The 17481-nt window shown below is 35.1% G+C and overlaps 1 protein-coding gene and 1 non-coding gene across 7 annotated transcripts; one reads left to right on the top strand and one right to left on the bottom strand.

Annotated features, from left to right (window-relative positions):
- Positions 1–307: 307 nt before the first annotated feature.
- Trnae-uuc lies at positions 308–379 on the bottom strand. The gene has a single exon. It is a non-coding gene; the product is annotated as a tRNA-Glu (tRNA).
- A 322-nt stretch (positions 380–701) lies between these two features.
- On the top strand, positions 702–16015 carry LOC119071192. 6 transcript variants are annotated; one of them, XM_037175971.1, is made up of 10 exons: positions 728–827; positions 6433–6528; positions 6601–6786; positions 9362–9567; positions 9636–9830; positions 9894–10521; positions 10585–10601; positions 10661–10843; positions 15333–15479; positions 15545–16015. In XM_037175971.1, the coding sequence occupies exons 3-10, from the start codon at positions 6608–6610 to the stop codon at positions 15661–15663; spliced, it is 1674 nt and encodes a 557-aa protein (XP_037031866.1). In that variant the 5' UTR covers positions 728–827; positions 6433–6528; positions 6601–6607; the 3' UTR covers positions 15664–16015. The 6 variants fall into 6 exon arrangements, with proteins under 6 accessions (XP_037031867.1, XP_037031866.1, XP_037031864.1 ...); XM_037175969.1 differs by having other exon boundaries at positions 751–1017; XM_037175972.1 differs by lacking the exon at positions 6433–6528 and having other exon boundaries at positions 702–827.
- Positions 16016–17481: the final 1466 nt, after the last annotated feature.

The following is a 17481-nucleotide window of genomic DNA, read 5'->3' as shown; positions in this document are numbered from 1 at the left end:
CCACTACTTTTTAAATAAAACATTCATTCACTGAAATCCTCACATGTGCTTCACACTCGAGACGTTGCTATACATTTCTTTGGTGTAGTTACATTGAGTAATATCCAAACATTATACTCATACATGGAAATTAAGCTAATAAATGAACAAAGTGTTGGTATGCATCTGTAAAAATGAGTTTTACCTTATTCATATAAAGAAAAACTCGTAAGAAATACATGTCTGTCTATCGAATGAAACATTCGTGTTGGACATGTTATACGAATCTGTAACGCTTCTTGGTTAATAAAAAAATAATAAAAAAAATTTCCCATACCGGGAATCGAACCCGGGCCTTCTGGGTGAAAGCCAGATATCCTAGCCACTAGACAATATGGGATATAGTGGACCACTCACTATTATACATTTAGAGCAAGAGGTACCTGATCTAAACTTTAGAGCTGATTAGAATCTATTTTCGTCGTAACGTTTAGTGTGGTTTGTTGTGTTCAGTTTCATGAATTCAAAAAATTCAAAACTGATACGAAGAGCATCACGGTTTAAGTACCATACGCATTCCCTGCACATAATCCCTAATTTCACTTGTTGGGTATCGTGAATATTATTGTGCTATATGTTTACAGTGAATGTGCTTGTGTTGCTTTCTAATACCATCAGCTGCTACAAGATTGTAAAACGTAAAACTTATACACTTCTTCAAACAAAACATTCATACGCAAAAAGCAGCTGAGCTTTATACAACAGCGATTATAATATGTTATTCAGTTGAATCGCGTCCGTAGAGACAAAACAAAGAACATGTTCTGCCAAATAATGTGTCGTTGCTGGTCAGTGAATTAGATACGTGAAAAATCTCAATTATTGTATTATCAAGCGATTTTCTCTGTATCAACTGTTGAACTTATTAACACGTGTGTGATTGACTGAATGTAAATTGGTAATTTTTTTGAATTTTTCGTGACGAACCAAACTGTGACTAAAGAAAGTTGTGAACCTGGGAATGTTAAGTGCTAACAAGTGAATATCCCCAATGTGTAGATATTAATGATCCACCGACCTACAGTACAATAATGGTGATGTGACTATGTCTTATTGAGTTTATCTGCATAAGGAAATTCAGTGATAAAGATCACATTTCGGTCAAAGTCGTTAAACATCATAAAGCATACACGCGAGTTGCATTACTTTAAGACGACACATTTATATGTAAGTGAATAAATATCATTATTTAAATAGATTACATAATTCGTTAGTGCTACATATTATTGTCACTGTTGTTGCTGCAGTTTGTTCAAGTTTTCAAACTATCATTAGTGTCAGCCGAAATAAAATTGTAATTAAATTTAGAGCATTGAGTGTACTTCGATAGGTTAATAGACTAACTAGTTCTTGCTCGAACGACACGACATTATATGTGGACAATGTACATGGTCGTATTTAACGAGAATTCATTTTGCCGGTAGTGTAGTGATAAGTGATAGAACCTGCCCTCATAATTTGAAAACGAAAAGGTCATTTCAATTATAGTCGACCTTCAATTTATTAATTTTTTGTGTTTGATTTCCTTCACAAAGACCCGTTTTATTTAGTGATTACGTAATAATATTGGACAGTCCATCCGATTCGCGTATGTTACTTATCTGTGGGAATCTTTGATAATTTATTATTCTCAGATGAATTTCAACTAATGAATTCATACTTCAGTGCAGCTATAAATCGAAAAGTTAAATCTCACCGAAAACGTACCGTGCTACTGTCTGATTGTAATGGCTTATTTATCCAAATTGACCGATTAGGTTCTGCGTTATCATTTTTCATTTCACTGATAATAATTATTGTTTTAAGTTGGAAACCTACTTATTTAAATATATTGAGAGTTATCTCATTGATTGTAGCAGAAAGAAGCAGCAAATTAAAGCCTTTACAGTGCTTGAATTTAATGTAGTGCTTTTACATAATCAAGCCAACTCCGAAAGTTGTGATAAAAAACATTAAATTTCGTTTTTTTAATCGGCTCATTTAAGTGCTGATGATGGAACATTATTATCTTGTGAGATGTGAGTGCTGTCACTAAGTGGACATTTTCCCAATAGGAACGATTGGGGTAACAGATATTTACGTCACAAGAACGGAAAAGTCGAGCTGTCGCTGGAAATTTGTGAATTCGATGCGAAGCCGAGGTCAATAACCACGCGAAGAAACAAACTGAAAAATCACTAAATCTAAATGTAGAGATAGAAGTAATCTCGGTTCACAGTGCACGGTTGGTTTGAAACGAGATTAAATAGGGAACGCCGAAAACCAATAATTTTTTTTTTCATATTATTAATCAGTGATGGACAAGAACATCATACAGGAAAAAATCAGACCGAACGCCTTTGCCGCTTCTGAGAACCAGCAGTGTTCAAAGTTCGACAGTAGCAAAAAAAAAAGATGGTCAAAAATTGGCCATTAGAGACAACATCTAAAAAATCAGTTACTAGTGGTGGATTGGGCTTGTAGCCCTCTGTCCATATCAACATATCTTTCGAACATATTGCCCATTGAAAATCGTGATTTTTCGAATACTTGGGGCTACAGCTGCCCAACCAGATGTTCCAATGTGTTTTTTTTTTAAATAAAAAGTCTTAGAATTAATCCCGCTACCGATCCCAAAGTCAGGATCAACCGTTACTCTACCGGCCGTGGACGACACAGCTGCTGGTTCTCAGAAACGGCCCAGCCGTTCGGTCTGATTTTTTCCTATGTGATGTTCTTGTCCATCCTGATTAATAAAATGAAAAAACAAAAATATTGTTGGTCGGCGTTCCCTATTTAATCTCGTTTCAAACCAACCGTGAGTGGTATGTTTCTCAACGTATATGAACTTTCTTCGCAAAACTTTTATAAGAAATTTTGTTGTAACTCTTATCTACATCATAACTTGCGGTGACGCAATATAAAGATTTTTTTTAATCTACTGAGCTAACAGAAAAAAAAGATATTTATTAAAAAAAAGTTTTATTATTTAAGATGAGACAGTAGTTCACTACATAGTACAACGGTGGCCACATAAAAGTTTTCCTTTCTTTCGATTATCTTCTCACACTAAAAGTCATATCTCAATGTTGGACGAACGCATGTGAATTAAATTGTAATGAGATGATGGCACAAAAACCGAATGTTTTTTTTTGTGGTAACAGTAGATAAGTAGAAAATTATACAATTACGCGGGTTGCTAAAATAATTGCTGTAAAAAGATTAGAGATTTTTTTAACTAAAGAGAAATAAATTTATTTACAATTTAAATTTGATAAAAATGTACTTATCTCCGTGTTATTGTTCGCTTACGTCTTTTTTTCTCTTTTATATGCTTAAAGCATGGTTGAACGTTATATAATGAGAAGTTATTAGGATTTTTTGTGTGCTTTCCGATTTATTAGTTTTTTTTTGTAATAGCAGGGACATTCAAATAAAGTTACAGAAACGGCAGACGTATCATTTAGCCTGTTTCTCACAAAAATATTAATTGATGACAGTGAATTTTTATCTTTATTTCTTTTAGTAAAATACTTCACATATGTCGATAAGGCTAACAATAGAAATGGTGCGTGCTTACCGACCTCGGCCTCGCCTCGGTACTCCTCCATATTTTACTATAGCTAATTTCTGGCCATGCTGTCGGTACTCCTCCATATTTTACTATAGCTAATTTCTGGCCATGCTGTCGATAACAGATAATTAAGCGTTTTAATTAAAGCGCTAAATTTAATTTTATCACAAATTTAACCATATTGACTACATCCTATTATACAATGAATCGATTTGAAATTGGTGGCCATTTTTGTGTGAATATATAGTTCTGAGTAATGATCTTCTACAAACAGCAAACGCCTTTTATTAAATCTTTTACTTCATTCATTTGAACATAAGTTTTCCTCTCTATGATAGAGCACTACACTTATAACGCTCATACTTTACTTTCCTCATCTATAGCACTGGCTAGCCATTTTAAAGGTTAAATAAATCGTTTATTAAATGATTATTTAATTTACGCGGGAATCTGAATTTTGTAACATTGAAACAGCTAATATGATCTCTACGTTTTGTCTTCATTATATCTATGTCGTTTCTATGTCTGGCAACATCAACAACAATTTTAATTGGCGACTAGAATTGTAATGAAGCATTAATTTTGAGGTAATGTTTTGTATAGACGGGCACCGTCAAATTCACACACAAAATTTACGAAAAATCAAATTAATTGAAAGTTTATCAACCTCTTGAATGCACATACTTCCGATACGTATCAAGGCCGTCTATTTTTAACTTTGACTTGATTGTATACTTAATGGATTAGATTTGATTGTATCTTACCTTGTAATTTTGTCAAACCTTGGTGCTTGGTGTGCTGCCATACCGTATCAATTTCTTTTGATGGATTTTGTGTATATACAAGTTTCGAGTTTGTAAATAAAGTTTTTTTTGTTCGTTTGTTGACAAACAAGATATCTCAAGATTTTTTTTGCTAGTGGAGAATTAAATTAAGATTTTCAATCAAAATGATATACTTTGTGATCTATCAAAAATCTATTCGTTTAGCCTTTATCACCCACATAAAACTCACTACGTATCCAAATAAGCAAAACTTTATCATGAGACTTCATGTTTTTCTAAAAATTATTATTCTTGATCATTGCATGATATCGCAATAATAAACTGCATTTATTATAGTTATACTGGTAAATTGCTGCGCAATGGATAAATACACTGTTTTTACATGCTGATTGTTATGTATATGCACATCATCCAACGCAGTGTGAACCTCTCTATGTTTTCATATCAACAAAATAATAAAGTGCATTTCGAGGCTTTTAAATAACAGAAAATAAAAATAGCTGCAGCAATGAACAGTCAAGTTCATTGCAATTGATGTGCAGGTAGGCTTAGAAAGGTTATATTTTTCGGTTGTGTAACCTCAAAACTTTAGTATGATTCCCCTCTCACTTTTCCCTATTAAATGATGCACATTAGCAAAACTGTATTCGCTTGTTGGTCGATATTCAATATTCTATTTTCCAATCTAACATTGAGTGAAATAATTTACAATTCCATTTCGTTAATATATATGCATAGGATAGTTGATAGCAGGTCTATATTATATCATTATATTGGAAGTGTATTGTCGAAATGAACGAAATGTTTAGATTTCATGAAGTTTTTAAATGTCGCAGGTCTAGGTCATAAATTCAGTTTAGCTAGACTTTGCTGATGCATACATTTTACTATTTGTTTTTGTTTTTTAAATCTCTATACCTGCGGGTCTATGTTTTCGTTTTAATAGTATATCGTAGATAGGAATGCGCTTCAAATAATTTATGTACTTCGCTTGATAAGTTAATTCGTCGCTATTGACTGAGTAATGTAAACAAATTTAAAATGTACATAACTTTACGTATTAGTTAGTATTACGAGTTAGCAAAATAAACTTTTTGTACATTGTTATTCGTACAGTAAACATTGTATTTTAGTAGAATGTTTACAATATCTAATTAAGTGACTAAGGTATGGTCACTACCAGACACGAGAATTGCAATCATTTCGTTAATTTTTGTACTTTGACCAAAAAATATAATCAATTTTCAATAAAGTCTTATCTCTCCTTCGTTTGTCAAACAAATTGGGAAATATTTTCTTTACTTAATTTCACCGTTCATACTGCTGACATTATAATTAAGCTCATTAGTGATCAGCCTAATTTAAATGTAGAAATTAAAATAATCAATTTTTTCAAAAACAATATATACCGAGAGCCTGTGTACACATCAATCACTGGTCACTCGCAAGTCTAAGGTCTGAAATTCATATGTTAAATATCGGATGCGAATTTTTGGTAGGCCTGGAATATAAAAACAGCCGTCGTAAATCTAAATTTGTGTGAAAAGTGGAGTTATTTGTGACTAATGGGAATGTGATTCGACTAGTTGCATTTTCAAAATTCAACCTATCTGGCGCGACTGATGAAATTTTTTATTTGGCACCAGAAGCTCCATCTTAACATAAACTTGGATTAACATTTATATTGAGACATAATGGGGTATACTTGAAGTATACCGTTGTTAGTCGCCCTAAAAACAAGAGAAATTCGAACGTTGTTTAATTTGGGTTTACCATTATAGTTAATGGTGTTACCGTTATATTTTCCCGATATTGGTATATATTGGTCAAAATTTATTGAAATAACGGTAAAGTGCTCAAAAATATTTGTATAAGGAAAATTGTATTGGTAAGTCCAGAAATTTTGTTGCCGGAAACATTGATTGATTAGGGATTGATATGCACACGGGCTTTTTGTCTAATATGTTTTTCGATATAAAATTCATATTTACCGGCCTAACAGACAGTGATTAATATCACTCTTTATCGCACCTATATTTTCTTTGTTGTCAATAGAACTGAAATTAAACAAAACAAAATCATTTGATAACAATAAGTCAGCATTTTACGACCATTCATTTCGAGGTCCACTTTCCGTATGTAATTTAAAATGTAGTTAGTTCAATCACGTAGCGTCTCCCAAATGTTTCAAGTGCTTTTATTAGTTTAATTTTCTCATTCTAGAGTTACCATGGAACGAGTGGCGTCAATAACACAATCATCGAGTCGTGATTCCGTCGAGAAAAATCATGAACTGGAATTTCAAGATGAAGAAGAAATTTGCACTGACGACACCAAAACTATTTGCACAGAAAATCAAATTAATGATTTGATTATTGCTTCGGAAGTAAATAAAATGTTATTGGCTAGGTGAGTCTAATGAAGTCGTCAAAAGATAAAAAGAACAATTGAAGAAAAAGAAGAAAATGTTTTACTTTATCTTTCATTACAATACGAAGATGTAGTTCATTGCGATAAGAATAAGCAAGCATGTACTGAACATACACTATTTAGTTGTGAGCTATTTCGCTTCGCTAGACTTAATACATATACTTTTCTTTGTATATTTTAATTTCGTTATCTTGAAATATTCTATTAAGAGGGCAGACTAGGTGTGAAGTAGGCTGTAATTGAAAAATTGGTTTTAAAATTAATGTAGACCATTTAATGAAAATCTGTTCCAGCAATTAGATGAGCAATATGTTTATCTATCTCTAAAAAACGAAAAACGATTTACAATAAGCAACAGTTGGAAGAAAACCGATTTCCAAAATATGAACGTCGCTTAAAGTTAGGCTATGCAATATTTTTTTGGAAATCGGTTTTCTTCCAACTGTTGCTTATTGTAAATCGTTTTTCATTTTTTAGAGATAGATAAACATATTGCTCATCTAATTGCTGGAACAGATTTTCATTAAATGGTCTACATTAATTTTAAAACCAATTTTTCAATATATAGCCTACTTCACACCTAGTCTGCCCTCTTAAATGGTTGTGTGTTCGGCATATATATAATGAAGACTTATCTGAACGTATTTTTCGACTGTTTGCCATAGTAACTATTACAAAGCTTGGGTCTAGTTTTTTTTTGTTTGTTTAAAGTAGTAGGGTTACTTTTGCGTTGTCAGTCAAAAGATTTTAACCTGTTACAGTCTGCAAGCATATGACCAGTAAGGTCTAGTACTTCCATCGATCAAAGTATTTTTAATCTGTTGATTTCAAATCTTGTATTTCAATTTTTGTAACATGCATTTTACTATATGAACGAACATGTTACCTAAAGCTTGTCATTATTTTTGTAGTGATGAAAAAGTTGGTAAAAAAGTGTGTTTTTAGGAACGTTTGTACTCTATTCTACGCGAAGTCAAGGGTTTTACCACGCGTACGTTTCTCCTGTATGAAGCTACAGGTCATTAGAATCTCAGATAACTTTAATTTCACCAAACCGGATGGTTTTAGCGATATAGCAAAAAAAATAAAAATAAATGAAGAATAGGACTGTTATAGGACTTCCGGACCAGGTGAATTCCATTCCAGATGAATTTTGGACAGGCCTAAATTGCAAATAATGAATTTAATAGACTAAAAGCAAAGGAGACATGGATACGACAGAAACCTATGCCGACGAATAAGCATTTACAAAAACCTGAACCTAAAGTTTTGTTCCTGTAATTTTTATGTCAATTTAATATCCATTCACAAAATGCTGACTGCAATATAGTGAAATAGAAATGTTATAACAATAATATAGACTCAGGTGGACACTTATAAGTTAGTAGAAAATTTTCTAAAATTTTTCTAAAATTTCAAAAATGTTGAGGTTGAAGTTTTTGGATGTTTTGAATTTTTTTTTATTTACGTTCTAAGCAAATTGTTCCTCACTTTTTCAGATCTTGAAAATAGTTGGAAAAAGTGAGAAAAGTGAGTACATGGAATCCCTGCATGTGACAGGTGAATGACTGGTAATGAGATTATCTCTCAGAACAAACTGTGTCGAAATGTTTTGAACAGCAACAGACAATGACTGAAGCATACAATGTTAGAACAAAATCAAGTAGTAGATTCGATAATTGATCTAATGTTATATTTGCTGACTGTGAAAGGCTAAATAATGGATTATACGGCTTTCACTGTATGTAAATACAAATTTAACGTGGAAAAGCGTGTACATGGTACCTTTGACTACAGAGCATCCCCATTTCTGTATTTATCTGTATGTTGAACTAAAATGAGAGTTGATGCAAAGCACGATCTACTTATTTCCTTTCTTCCTTTTTATGTGAGCCCTTAAATAGCGATAGAGAAAAAAATATGGAAAAACTTTCTGAGAAGCTGTACGCATATTTTCAAGTTTCATATGCCGATATCGCGATAAAAAACGATCTTGAAAATTTAGAGTTAAAATAGCAAAAAAAAAACTAGCGGATGAAACATTTACAAACTCCTAAAATTCTTATTTAACGCCTAGTAACGTAGACTGAGGAGCTATCTGCAGTTGTGGAAGACCTCAACCTGTGAGTGATTTGTAAAATCTATAATGCATGTGTTTATATCGGAATGAAAGAAAAATAGTAGCGTGTGCGGTGTATCAATAATGTGATGCATAAAATTAACTCTTTTGTCACAAGTTGTACAATTTCGATAAAATGACGAGTATTTAAATTAGTCATATGGCACTATCGGAGGAGTGAACTATATTTGATTTTAATAGCTTCATTAGTCTTTACGGTCTGTGTAGTCAATTATTGTTTAGAAATGTCGCAACAATTAAATAAAATAAATAAATCGCAATTTGAATGACGTAATCATTTAACAATTGAATGATTCGCAAATGCATACATAAATGTTCACAAATCATGATCTTTGACTATATCATGCACATTGCACATGTTGCATTGCAAGAATTTTTCCTATGACAAATCTAAAAGTCTTCCAACATTTTCAGGAACTATTGGCCTATTGGCGTCATAATTCGTTTAGTCTTGCCACTAGTCAAAGGTGTAGCTCGAGGATGGATACGAGGATGGCAAGAAATTCGCGGTACAAATGCGTTGCGACTATTAAAAAATGTTCGCCCTAGTCGTCAGTTGTTAACCAATTTGTTTGCCTTTACCGCAAACAGTTTGTCTCTCGGTCTATCAAGTGTGCAAGGTAGACGTTTTTACTTGGAAATATAGAATTTTGCAATCTTTATCGAACGATCATTGGTTGATTTTCAGTTGTGTATAAAATCGACCCATTGCTCAAGATGATAAAGTTAAGGAACAGACAAACAGTCCCAAAAATCAGTATACCACACCAAGTAGTTCAACAGTCGGACAATGTCCCCGAAAAATGTGTTTCCTTGAATATTTTGGCACAACCAGAAAGTGGTCCAATCAGGGCGGATGTAATTTTTATTCATGGATTGCACGGTAATCACTCCTGTTCCATAGCAAAATTTGTCTTTTTTATATCTTAATTTATTCGTTAAATAGGTTCCTTAGTAAACACATGGAAACAGGGCTTATGGAATAGCCAAGGACGTCGCGTTAGACGTGAATTTAAACGCCCACCGAAACCACCAATTCGTCCTCCAAAACGACAACGCCATTCGAGATCATCGTTATTCGATTCACCGCACAGTTCGAAACGAAGACGTTTCTGTGCGAGCAACAGCATGGATAGTGACATTGCCGATTCTACGGAGCGTCCTATATTAGAGCGTGACTGCTCTATTGATTATTCCTATGATTGCGATAATACTAACGACGACACGGTGGTTAGTTATTTAGAAGAAATTGAATACAATTTCTCAACATTTCGAATGAGAATGGATGACATGGACGAGGACAAATCTGTACCTGATAATGACGAAGAAACAATACGAAATGAACAACTTCCTCCACATACAAACAGCTCTTATTCGAAATGTTGGCCTGGTGACTGGCTGCCATTGGACTGCCCTGGAGTCAGGGTAATTTCGTTAAATTACACAACCGATCCGTATTTGTGGCGACCGGTGTGGATTAAAAAGAGAATTCGATCATCGCTTGCGGAACGGTCGAGGGAAATGATGAAAATGTTAACTGAGATTGGTGTTGGCAGTGGACATCCTATTGTTTGGTAAGTTTATCTTTTGTAGTAATTTATAGAAAGATTTTTAACCAAACGATTATTCAATTTTAGGGTGGGTCACTCGAAAGGTAAGCGATTTCCATCCGTGGTTGATGTTAATTACCAAAAAAAAAATATTTCTTTTAAGGTGGGATTTTTATCAAGCAAATGATCGTTGACGCTTGGGAGTGCGGAAAAGCAGTAATGGCACCAATCTGGCAACAATCGCGAGGAATTTTGTTTTATTCCGTTCCACATAGAGGATCCCCGTTAGCCGATTTTAACTTGCCATTACTCAGGCAATCGATAGAACTAACAGAGATCAAGAAAAGTAAGTCACTGATCTAAATACGCGCGCGAAATGTGCTTCACTTTTGGTTTTAGTCATCTGTTATCGGCAACAACGTACAAAAATAAACGATCAGCTTAGGCTGGTGTCCTCTTATAAAGAAATGTATAGTTAGACTAAAGAAGTACAAGATGTGCTATCTAACATTGAGAGCAACGTTAAACAAAAGAAGTAACAGATTCAATTATTCATTGTTAATGATTATCGTTTATGCCATTTTATATAATGAAAGGTTAAGCACAAAGTTTCAAGAAAATTCGCCTAAGGTTGATTTTTTTTTTTTTTTAAGTAGCTGTTCTACCGTGGTAGAACACGCACGGGGGCCTCTGTTTGGGCCCATTGTGCTGGCTATGACTTATTAGTGCAGTTGCTGGTTATTGGAACCTTCCTGTACTAGTAATGTAGTTTAGGATGTCCCTTGGGTGAATGTTTTTGATCAGGTTATACCTGATGATGTAGTTGCCTAAGTGCTTTCGCCTTTTCATGATGAAAGCTGGGCAATGGCAGAGGTAATGTTCGGCTGTGTCAGTGTGATGGCCACACAGATCACACCCTGGATCCGTTCGTTTTCCTATAGTTGTGAGGTGTTTGTTAAATCCGTAGTGTCCAGTTGTTACGCCGGTGAAGATTTTCAGTCTTGTTCTGCTTACGTTTAGTAGAAACTTTGAGTTTCTGTCGCATATGTTGATGCAGTTTTTGGATTGTCTGCAGCTTGTAATGCTGTCCCAATAATTTTTGGATCTTTTTGTCCTTATTATTTTAATTATACTTTTACTGTATGAGTGGGGCGTGCCCATTATTGGTTCTGGTCCAATTGGTGTGCTTAGAGCCGCAATTCTGGCTAGCTCGTCTGCGATTTCGTTACCTTCAATACCTTGGTGACCTGGCACCCATATTAGGTTGATGTGGTTGATAGTGGTAGCACTGTTCAAAGTTTCCCAGCATTCTAGCGTTACTGCTGACTTAAAGCTGATTGATGCTAGCGCCTTTAGTGCCGCCTGACTGTCCGAGCAAATAAATACGTCTTGCCCAGTAATATTGTTATCGATGAGAGCGTGACAGCCCTCCATGATTGCTCTTATCTCAGCTAGAAATATTGACGAGCATTTTCCTAGTGGAATAGAATTTTTGATCTTAGGGTGATTGCAGTATACTCCGGCTCCTGCCGATTTCGAGATCAGTGAGCCGTCTGTGTAGAAGACAATTCCTTTTGGTGGTAATTTCCCATTGAACCAGTCCTCCCTTGATGGGATCTGGATGTTGAACCTTCTGTCAAATTTGTGCTTTGTTATGATTTTGTCTGAGGGCATTAATAGATCAGGTTCGTCAATAATCGTGTTGAACCATATGCTTGAATGGTTGGTGTTCTTGAACTGATTGTCTTGTTGCTTGGTTAGCCTGCTCATTGTAATAATGGCTTCGGTTTCTATAAAAATGTGCAATGGAGTGAGGTTCAAAAGTGCCTCCATGGCAGCTGTTGGAGTTGATCTCCAAGATCCTGTTATTGCTTTGCAGGCCATTCTCTGGAATTTATCTAGTTTGTAGCGTACTTGTTGATATTTACATATGTGATTCCAAAGGAAGCATCCGTATGTTAAGATTGGTCTGATGACTGTCGTGTAAATCCAGAACATTACTTTGGGAGAGAGACCCCATGATTTGCCGTACGCTCTCCTACATTGCCACAGAGAGATAGTGGCTTTTTGTATTCGTTCATCCAGATTGTCATTCCAGGACAGCTTGCTGTCCAGGGTAATACCCAGATATCTTACCGAGTTGACCAGAAGTATTGGTGTTCCTTTAATTAGTGGTATATTCATAACTTCTGTTTTCCTTTTATTAGTGAATAATATCATCTTTGTCTTACCCGGGTTAATAGTTAGTTCGTTTCCATCGCACCATTCACTAACAATATCGAGAGCCGTTTGAAGTAAATCACACAGGACGCTGGTGAATTTTCCTCTAAGTAGAATTGCTAAATCGTCTGAGAAACCCTCTGTTTGGAAGTTCCTGTCGCTGAGAATGGTTAGAAGTTCATTCAGTACTAGACACCATAGCAGTGGTGGTAGAACTCCTCCTTGTGGGCAACCTTTAGATACTGTCGTTATAATTATTGATGTGCCGAAGTGGACAAAGATTAATCTACTGTGTAACATAGCTAGGATCCACCCTATGATACCCGGATCTATGTTGTGTTTGTAGCAAGCATTTTTTATTGCTAAATACGTTAGGTAGTTGAAAGCGCCAGATATATCTATAAAGCATCCTAGTGCGAATTCACCATAGGCTAATGATAGCTCTATGCTTTGAACGATATTTTGTAGAGCATTTTCGGTAGACTTTCCGCTCTGGTAGGCATGTTGTTTTGGGTGTATTTTAAATTGTCTTAAAGGCTCGTCTCTAAGGTACCTGTCTATTATTTTTTCGAGAGTTTTCAACATAAATGACGACAAGCTTATTGGTCTGTAGTTTTCGGCTAATGAGTAATTACTTTTGCCTGGTTTTTGTATGAAGATTACTTTTACTCTCCTCCAGCTTCTAGGTATGTATTTTAGCCCTAGTGATGCTTTGAATAATCTATTCATGAGATGTAAGACGCCCGTGTTGCTGTTTTGCATCATAGCTGGAAAAATGTTGTCTGGACCTGGTGATTTCAACGGTATGAAAGTTTTCATGGCCCAGTCAATGCGGTCTATTGTTACCATTCTGTTAATCAAATCTGGGTTTGCTTCCCCATCGAATGAGTGTGTGATTCTGCTGTGCTCGTCTTCATTGGTTTCCTTGCAGTTTGGGAAGTGGAAGTCTAGCAGATGCTTATACGTCTCCTCGTGGTTCTTAGTGTATTCTCCGTTTGGCAATAGTAAAGAGCCCGCCATTTGTGTTGGGTCCTTGGATATTATTTTTAGTAACTTTGAAGCATCGTGTACCTTGTTGATAGCGCTGCATTGATTTTGCCAGCCAGCTCTTTCTCTGCTTCTCAGATTTTTGTTATAGATACCTAATTCCTTGTAGTAAGGGTGAAAGTCACCTGTTATTTTACAGTTGTTGAAAAGCCTCCGAACTTTCTGTCTCTGTTTTTTGTCTGCCGTAGAGTAGTAAGGTACTGAGTTGCCTGCCTTGTGTTTTAGAATCGGGCATGATTTTTCATATGCGTTAACTAAGATATTTTGTAGGTAAAGTGCATCTTCATCTAGTTCTTGCTCTGTTAAGATTGGGAAGGAGTGATTATTTCCATCGTCTAATGATTCTAAGAGTATGTTTCTGAATAAAGTCCAATTTGTGGAAGCTGGGTTCCTAAATAGGAGAGGAGGTATAGGATCTAAAGACATTTTGAATGTGATGCATCTGTGATCAGATGTGAGAATATGATCAGAGACATGCCAGTCAGTAATGTGTGGAAAAAGGTTTTCTGAGCATAGAGAAATATCGAGTACTTCTTGCCTTAGTTTGTTCCTGAATGTTGGTTCGTTCCCTATGTTCACAATTCTCAAGTCTGTTGTTAGAATGAAGTCAAACAGGTTTCCTCCCCGTATGTTTATATTCGTGCTTCCCCATGCAAAGTGGTGAGCGTTACTGTGGATTTACATAGCAACGTAAAAGTGACAGATGCAATGTTTTTTAAATACTGCAACCCGAAATTTCATTCATAAAATTAAAATTATGAATGAAATTTCGAGTTGCCGTATGAGAAAATTTTTGCATCTGTCACTTTTACGTTGCTATGTAAATCCACAGTTAGCATCTATGCTCGCAAGCATTTGTATATTGTTGGATTTACAGTACTCTACCAGGACGATGAATTCAGGGCTAGGAGGACCGTCTGCGGCTTCGTATGGAAAGTAGCTTGAACAGATTATTATATTCTTGTCACTGCAATTCACTTTAACAGTTAGCATTGCCACCGCCTGGTCTGGTGTGCTCAAATTGTACATTGGGTGCATTGTTAAGTTTTTGGAGCAGTATATCGCAGCTCTAGGTCTACTGTTACCCCCTGAATGGATGACATTACCTATTCTCCTGTTTAAGCCAGTTATTTTACCTAATCTAACTGTTGGTTCCTGTACTAAAGCAATGAAGGATGTTTTGTTACTGACTAGTGTATTCAGTTCTGATGTGGGCGCGTACGCTCTATGTAGATTAATCTGATAAAAATCTAGCTCTTTATCCATGGTCAAAATGGAATTCCTGTTCGATGAGATCTTTAGAGTGGGGCTTGGAGCTCACAGACTTACGTGGTGAGGTGGTTTCTGCTTGGTGCCAAAAGAAACTCAATTTGCTTGTTGATTTACTTTAAGGCGTAACGTTACGTATGAAACGCAGCTATTATCACTTCGCCTATGATTCCATGAGTTTTTCCGATTGTTTGCAATCTGTTACCTGATCGTTTCAGCCAATTAAACTTCTCAACGAAGCTATTCGTTTGAACACATGGGCCTAAGACCAAAATTAAATTTTAAACTTTTGATTGTAGATTGCACTGGACTCTTAGAATTACATCGACGGTTTGTGGCACTGTACAGAAGCGGCCAGTTAAAGTTGGATGTTTTTAGTTTTGTCGAAACAGCTTTAACACTAATGTCCGTCATGTATCTGAGAATAGTCGGCATTGATTCGGCAGGTAGAGTTTTAAATTAATTGAAATGAAATGACCCAATTAAAATTCTGACAATAAAATTGTTTCAGATCCCGGTATAGGCGAAGTATGTGGAGTTCATCTAGATCATCGAGAAATTTGTAAGCCGACAAGTAGGGAATGTATATTGTATACTAAATTAACCAAAATGATAAACAAAGTTAGCTAATGCAAGTCAATAATGAAACCTATGTGATAAATCAATTTATGAATAATACGCTCTGGGCTTAGCGGGATACAGGACAAAATATATCTTTAAGATATTTTAGTTTTACTACTAGAACAAAAAATATATTTTTTACTGTACTAGATTCAATGAAATGTATAACAAAGTTAGAATTATACCAAAAAACAGAAACAGTTTTTTTACAAGCTCAAAAACTGTACAGCTTAATTCGTAGTTAATATTTTTATTTAGATTAAAAATTAACGGTCTTGTTGTGAAACTGTATAAAAGAAATAGAGACGTGATGCAACAGGGGATGCTGTAATTTCATTAAAAAAAAAACGTTCAAAAGAGAGTCAGATTTGTGTTTTTATTTCTCAACTGTCACGATACAGTTTCCGAATACAGTCAGGGGCGGTGAAATTTGAGCATGAATTTGCTTCAGTTGTTTTTCAGCTGATCCGCACATACAATCAAAACTGTTTAAACTTGCTTATAAGGTTGAAACTGCTGCTGAATTCATGCTGAAATTTCACTGCCTCCAACTGTGTGGATATTACATTTGTGATTATTTTGGGATTATTCTAACTAACTACGTGTTGTGTTCGTTCAAAATGAGGTTTGAGACATCGACACACATTTTGGTTATAAAATTTTAGTATGATTTAGAAATTCTATACCATCGTAGAATCATTAGCTTTGGAAGAATTTTTTAAGATTCAATTTTGCCATAACATGGAAGTAGTTGACGATTTCATTAGTCTTGGTTGTTAACAATATTTTTGTCAAAGAAATTGTTAGCAGATTCTGCTATGAATAAGGAATGAACGGATCATTTTTTTTCTAGTTTTTTGGTCAACTATCAGTAGAAACACAAAAATTAAGAAACTAGTACCTATATCGGGTTTTTCCAAAATATTTGAAAAAAAAAAATAATCTATGAAAGCAGTACTTCCCACTCAATTTCACATCCAAATAACTACCACTCTGAACTTAGTCAAATATGGTTTAACAATAGTTATTTTCATGTGTCGGGCCGAAAATGAGCGATTTTCGAGATTTTTATCGGGTTTTCGACCCCTTGCATGAAATTTTTTTTAGTGTCTATTTTGAACGATTGTTTTTATTCAATTTCGCGAAAGTGCCTAAAATCAATCGTCCAAAACAGATACTCAAAAAAAATTCATGTAAGGGGTCGAAAACCAGAGAAAAATCTCAAAGCTCCCCCATTTTCGGCCCCAACACATGAAATAGTTTATTTTATACAGTCAAAGGCAGTCAATTTTCATCATAAATTAGCTTCAGCTGTTTTTCAGCTGATCCATACAAACAATCACAACCGTTTATACATCTTTATACGGTTTTACCACTATCATGCGCGTGCGTGTAGCAGCTTCAACCGTATGAACAAGGAAAACCAGTTTTGATTGTATGTGTGGATCAGCTGAAAAACAGCTGAAGCAAATTTATGCTGAAAATTGACTGTAGTCCGAAAATGAGCGAGTTTCGAGATTTTTCTCGGGTTTTCGACCCCTTACATGAATTTTTTTTTGAGTGTCTACTTTGTCCTTAAAGTCGTAACATAAGTTTTTGAAACGTCAAATCAAAAATTTAGTTTTGGTTGTGAAGAAGAAAACGTTTATTCGAGCATAAAAAAATACAAAAATAAAGGTGCTGCCCTGATATCCAAGGTTGCTATGTCACACAGCGTATAACAATTTCGGTGATGTCGATGTGATTTAATTCGGATTTCGTGCGGAAATGTGCTTCGTGTGTTTTTTTTAACAGTGGAATTAGACTTAAAATGTTCGTCAAAGCCAC

Source organism: Bradysia coprophila, assembly GCF_014529535.1.
Source record: "Bradysia coprophila strain Holo2 chromosome IV unlocalized genomic scaffold, BU_Bcop_v1 contig_144, whole genome shotgun sequence".
NCBI lineage: Eukaryota > Metazoa > Arthropoda > Insecta > Diptera > Sciaridae > Bradysia > Bradysia coprophila.
This window is presented reverse-complemented; position numbering and strand designations above follow the sequence as displayed.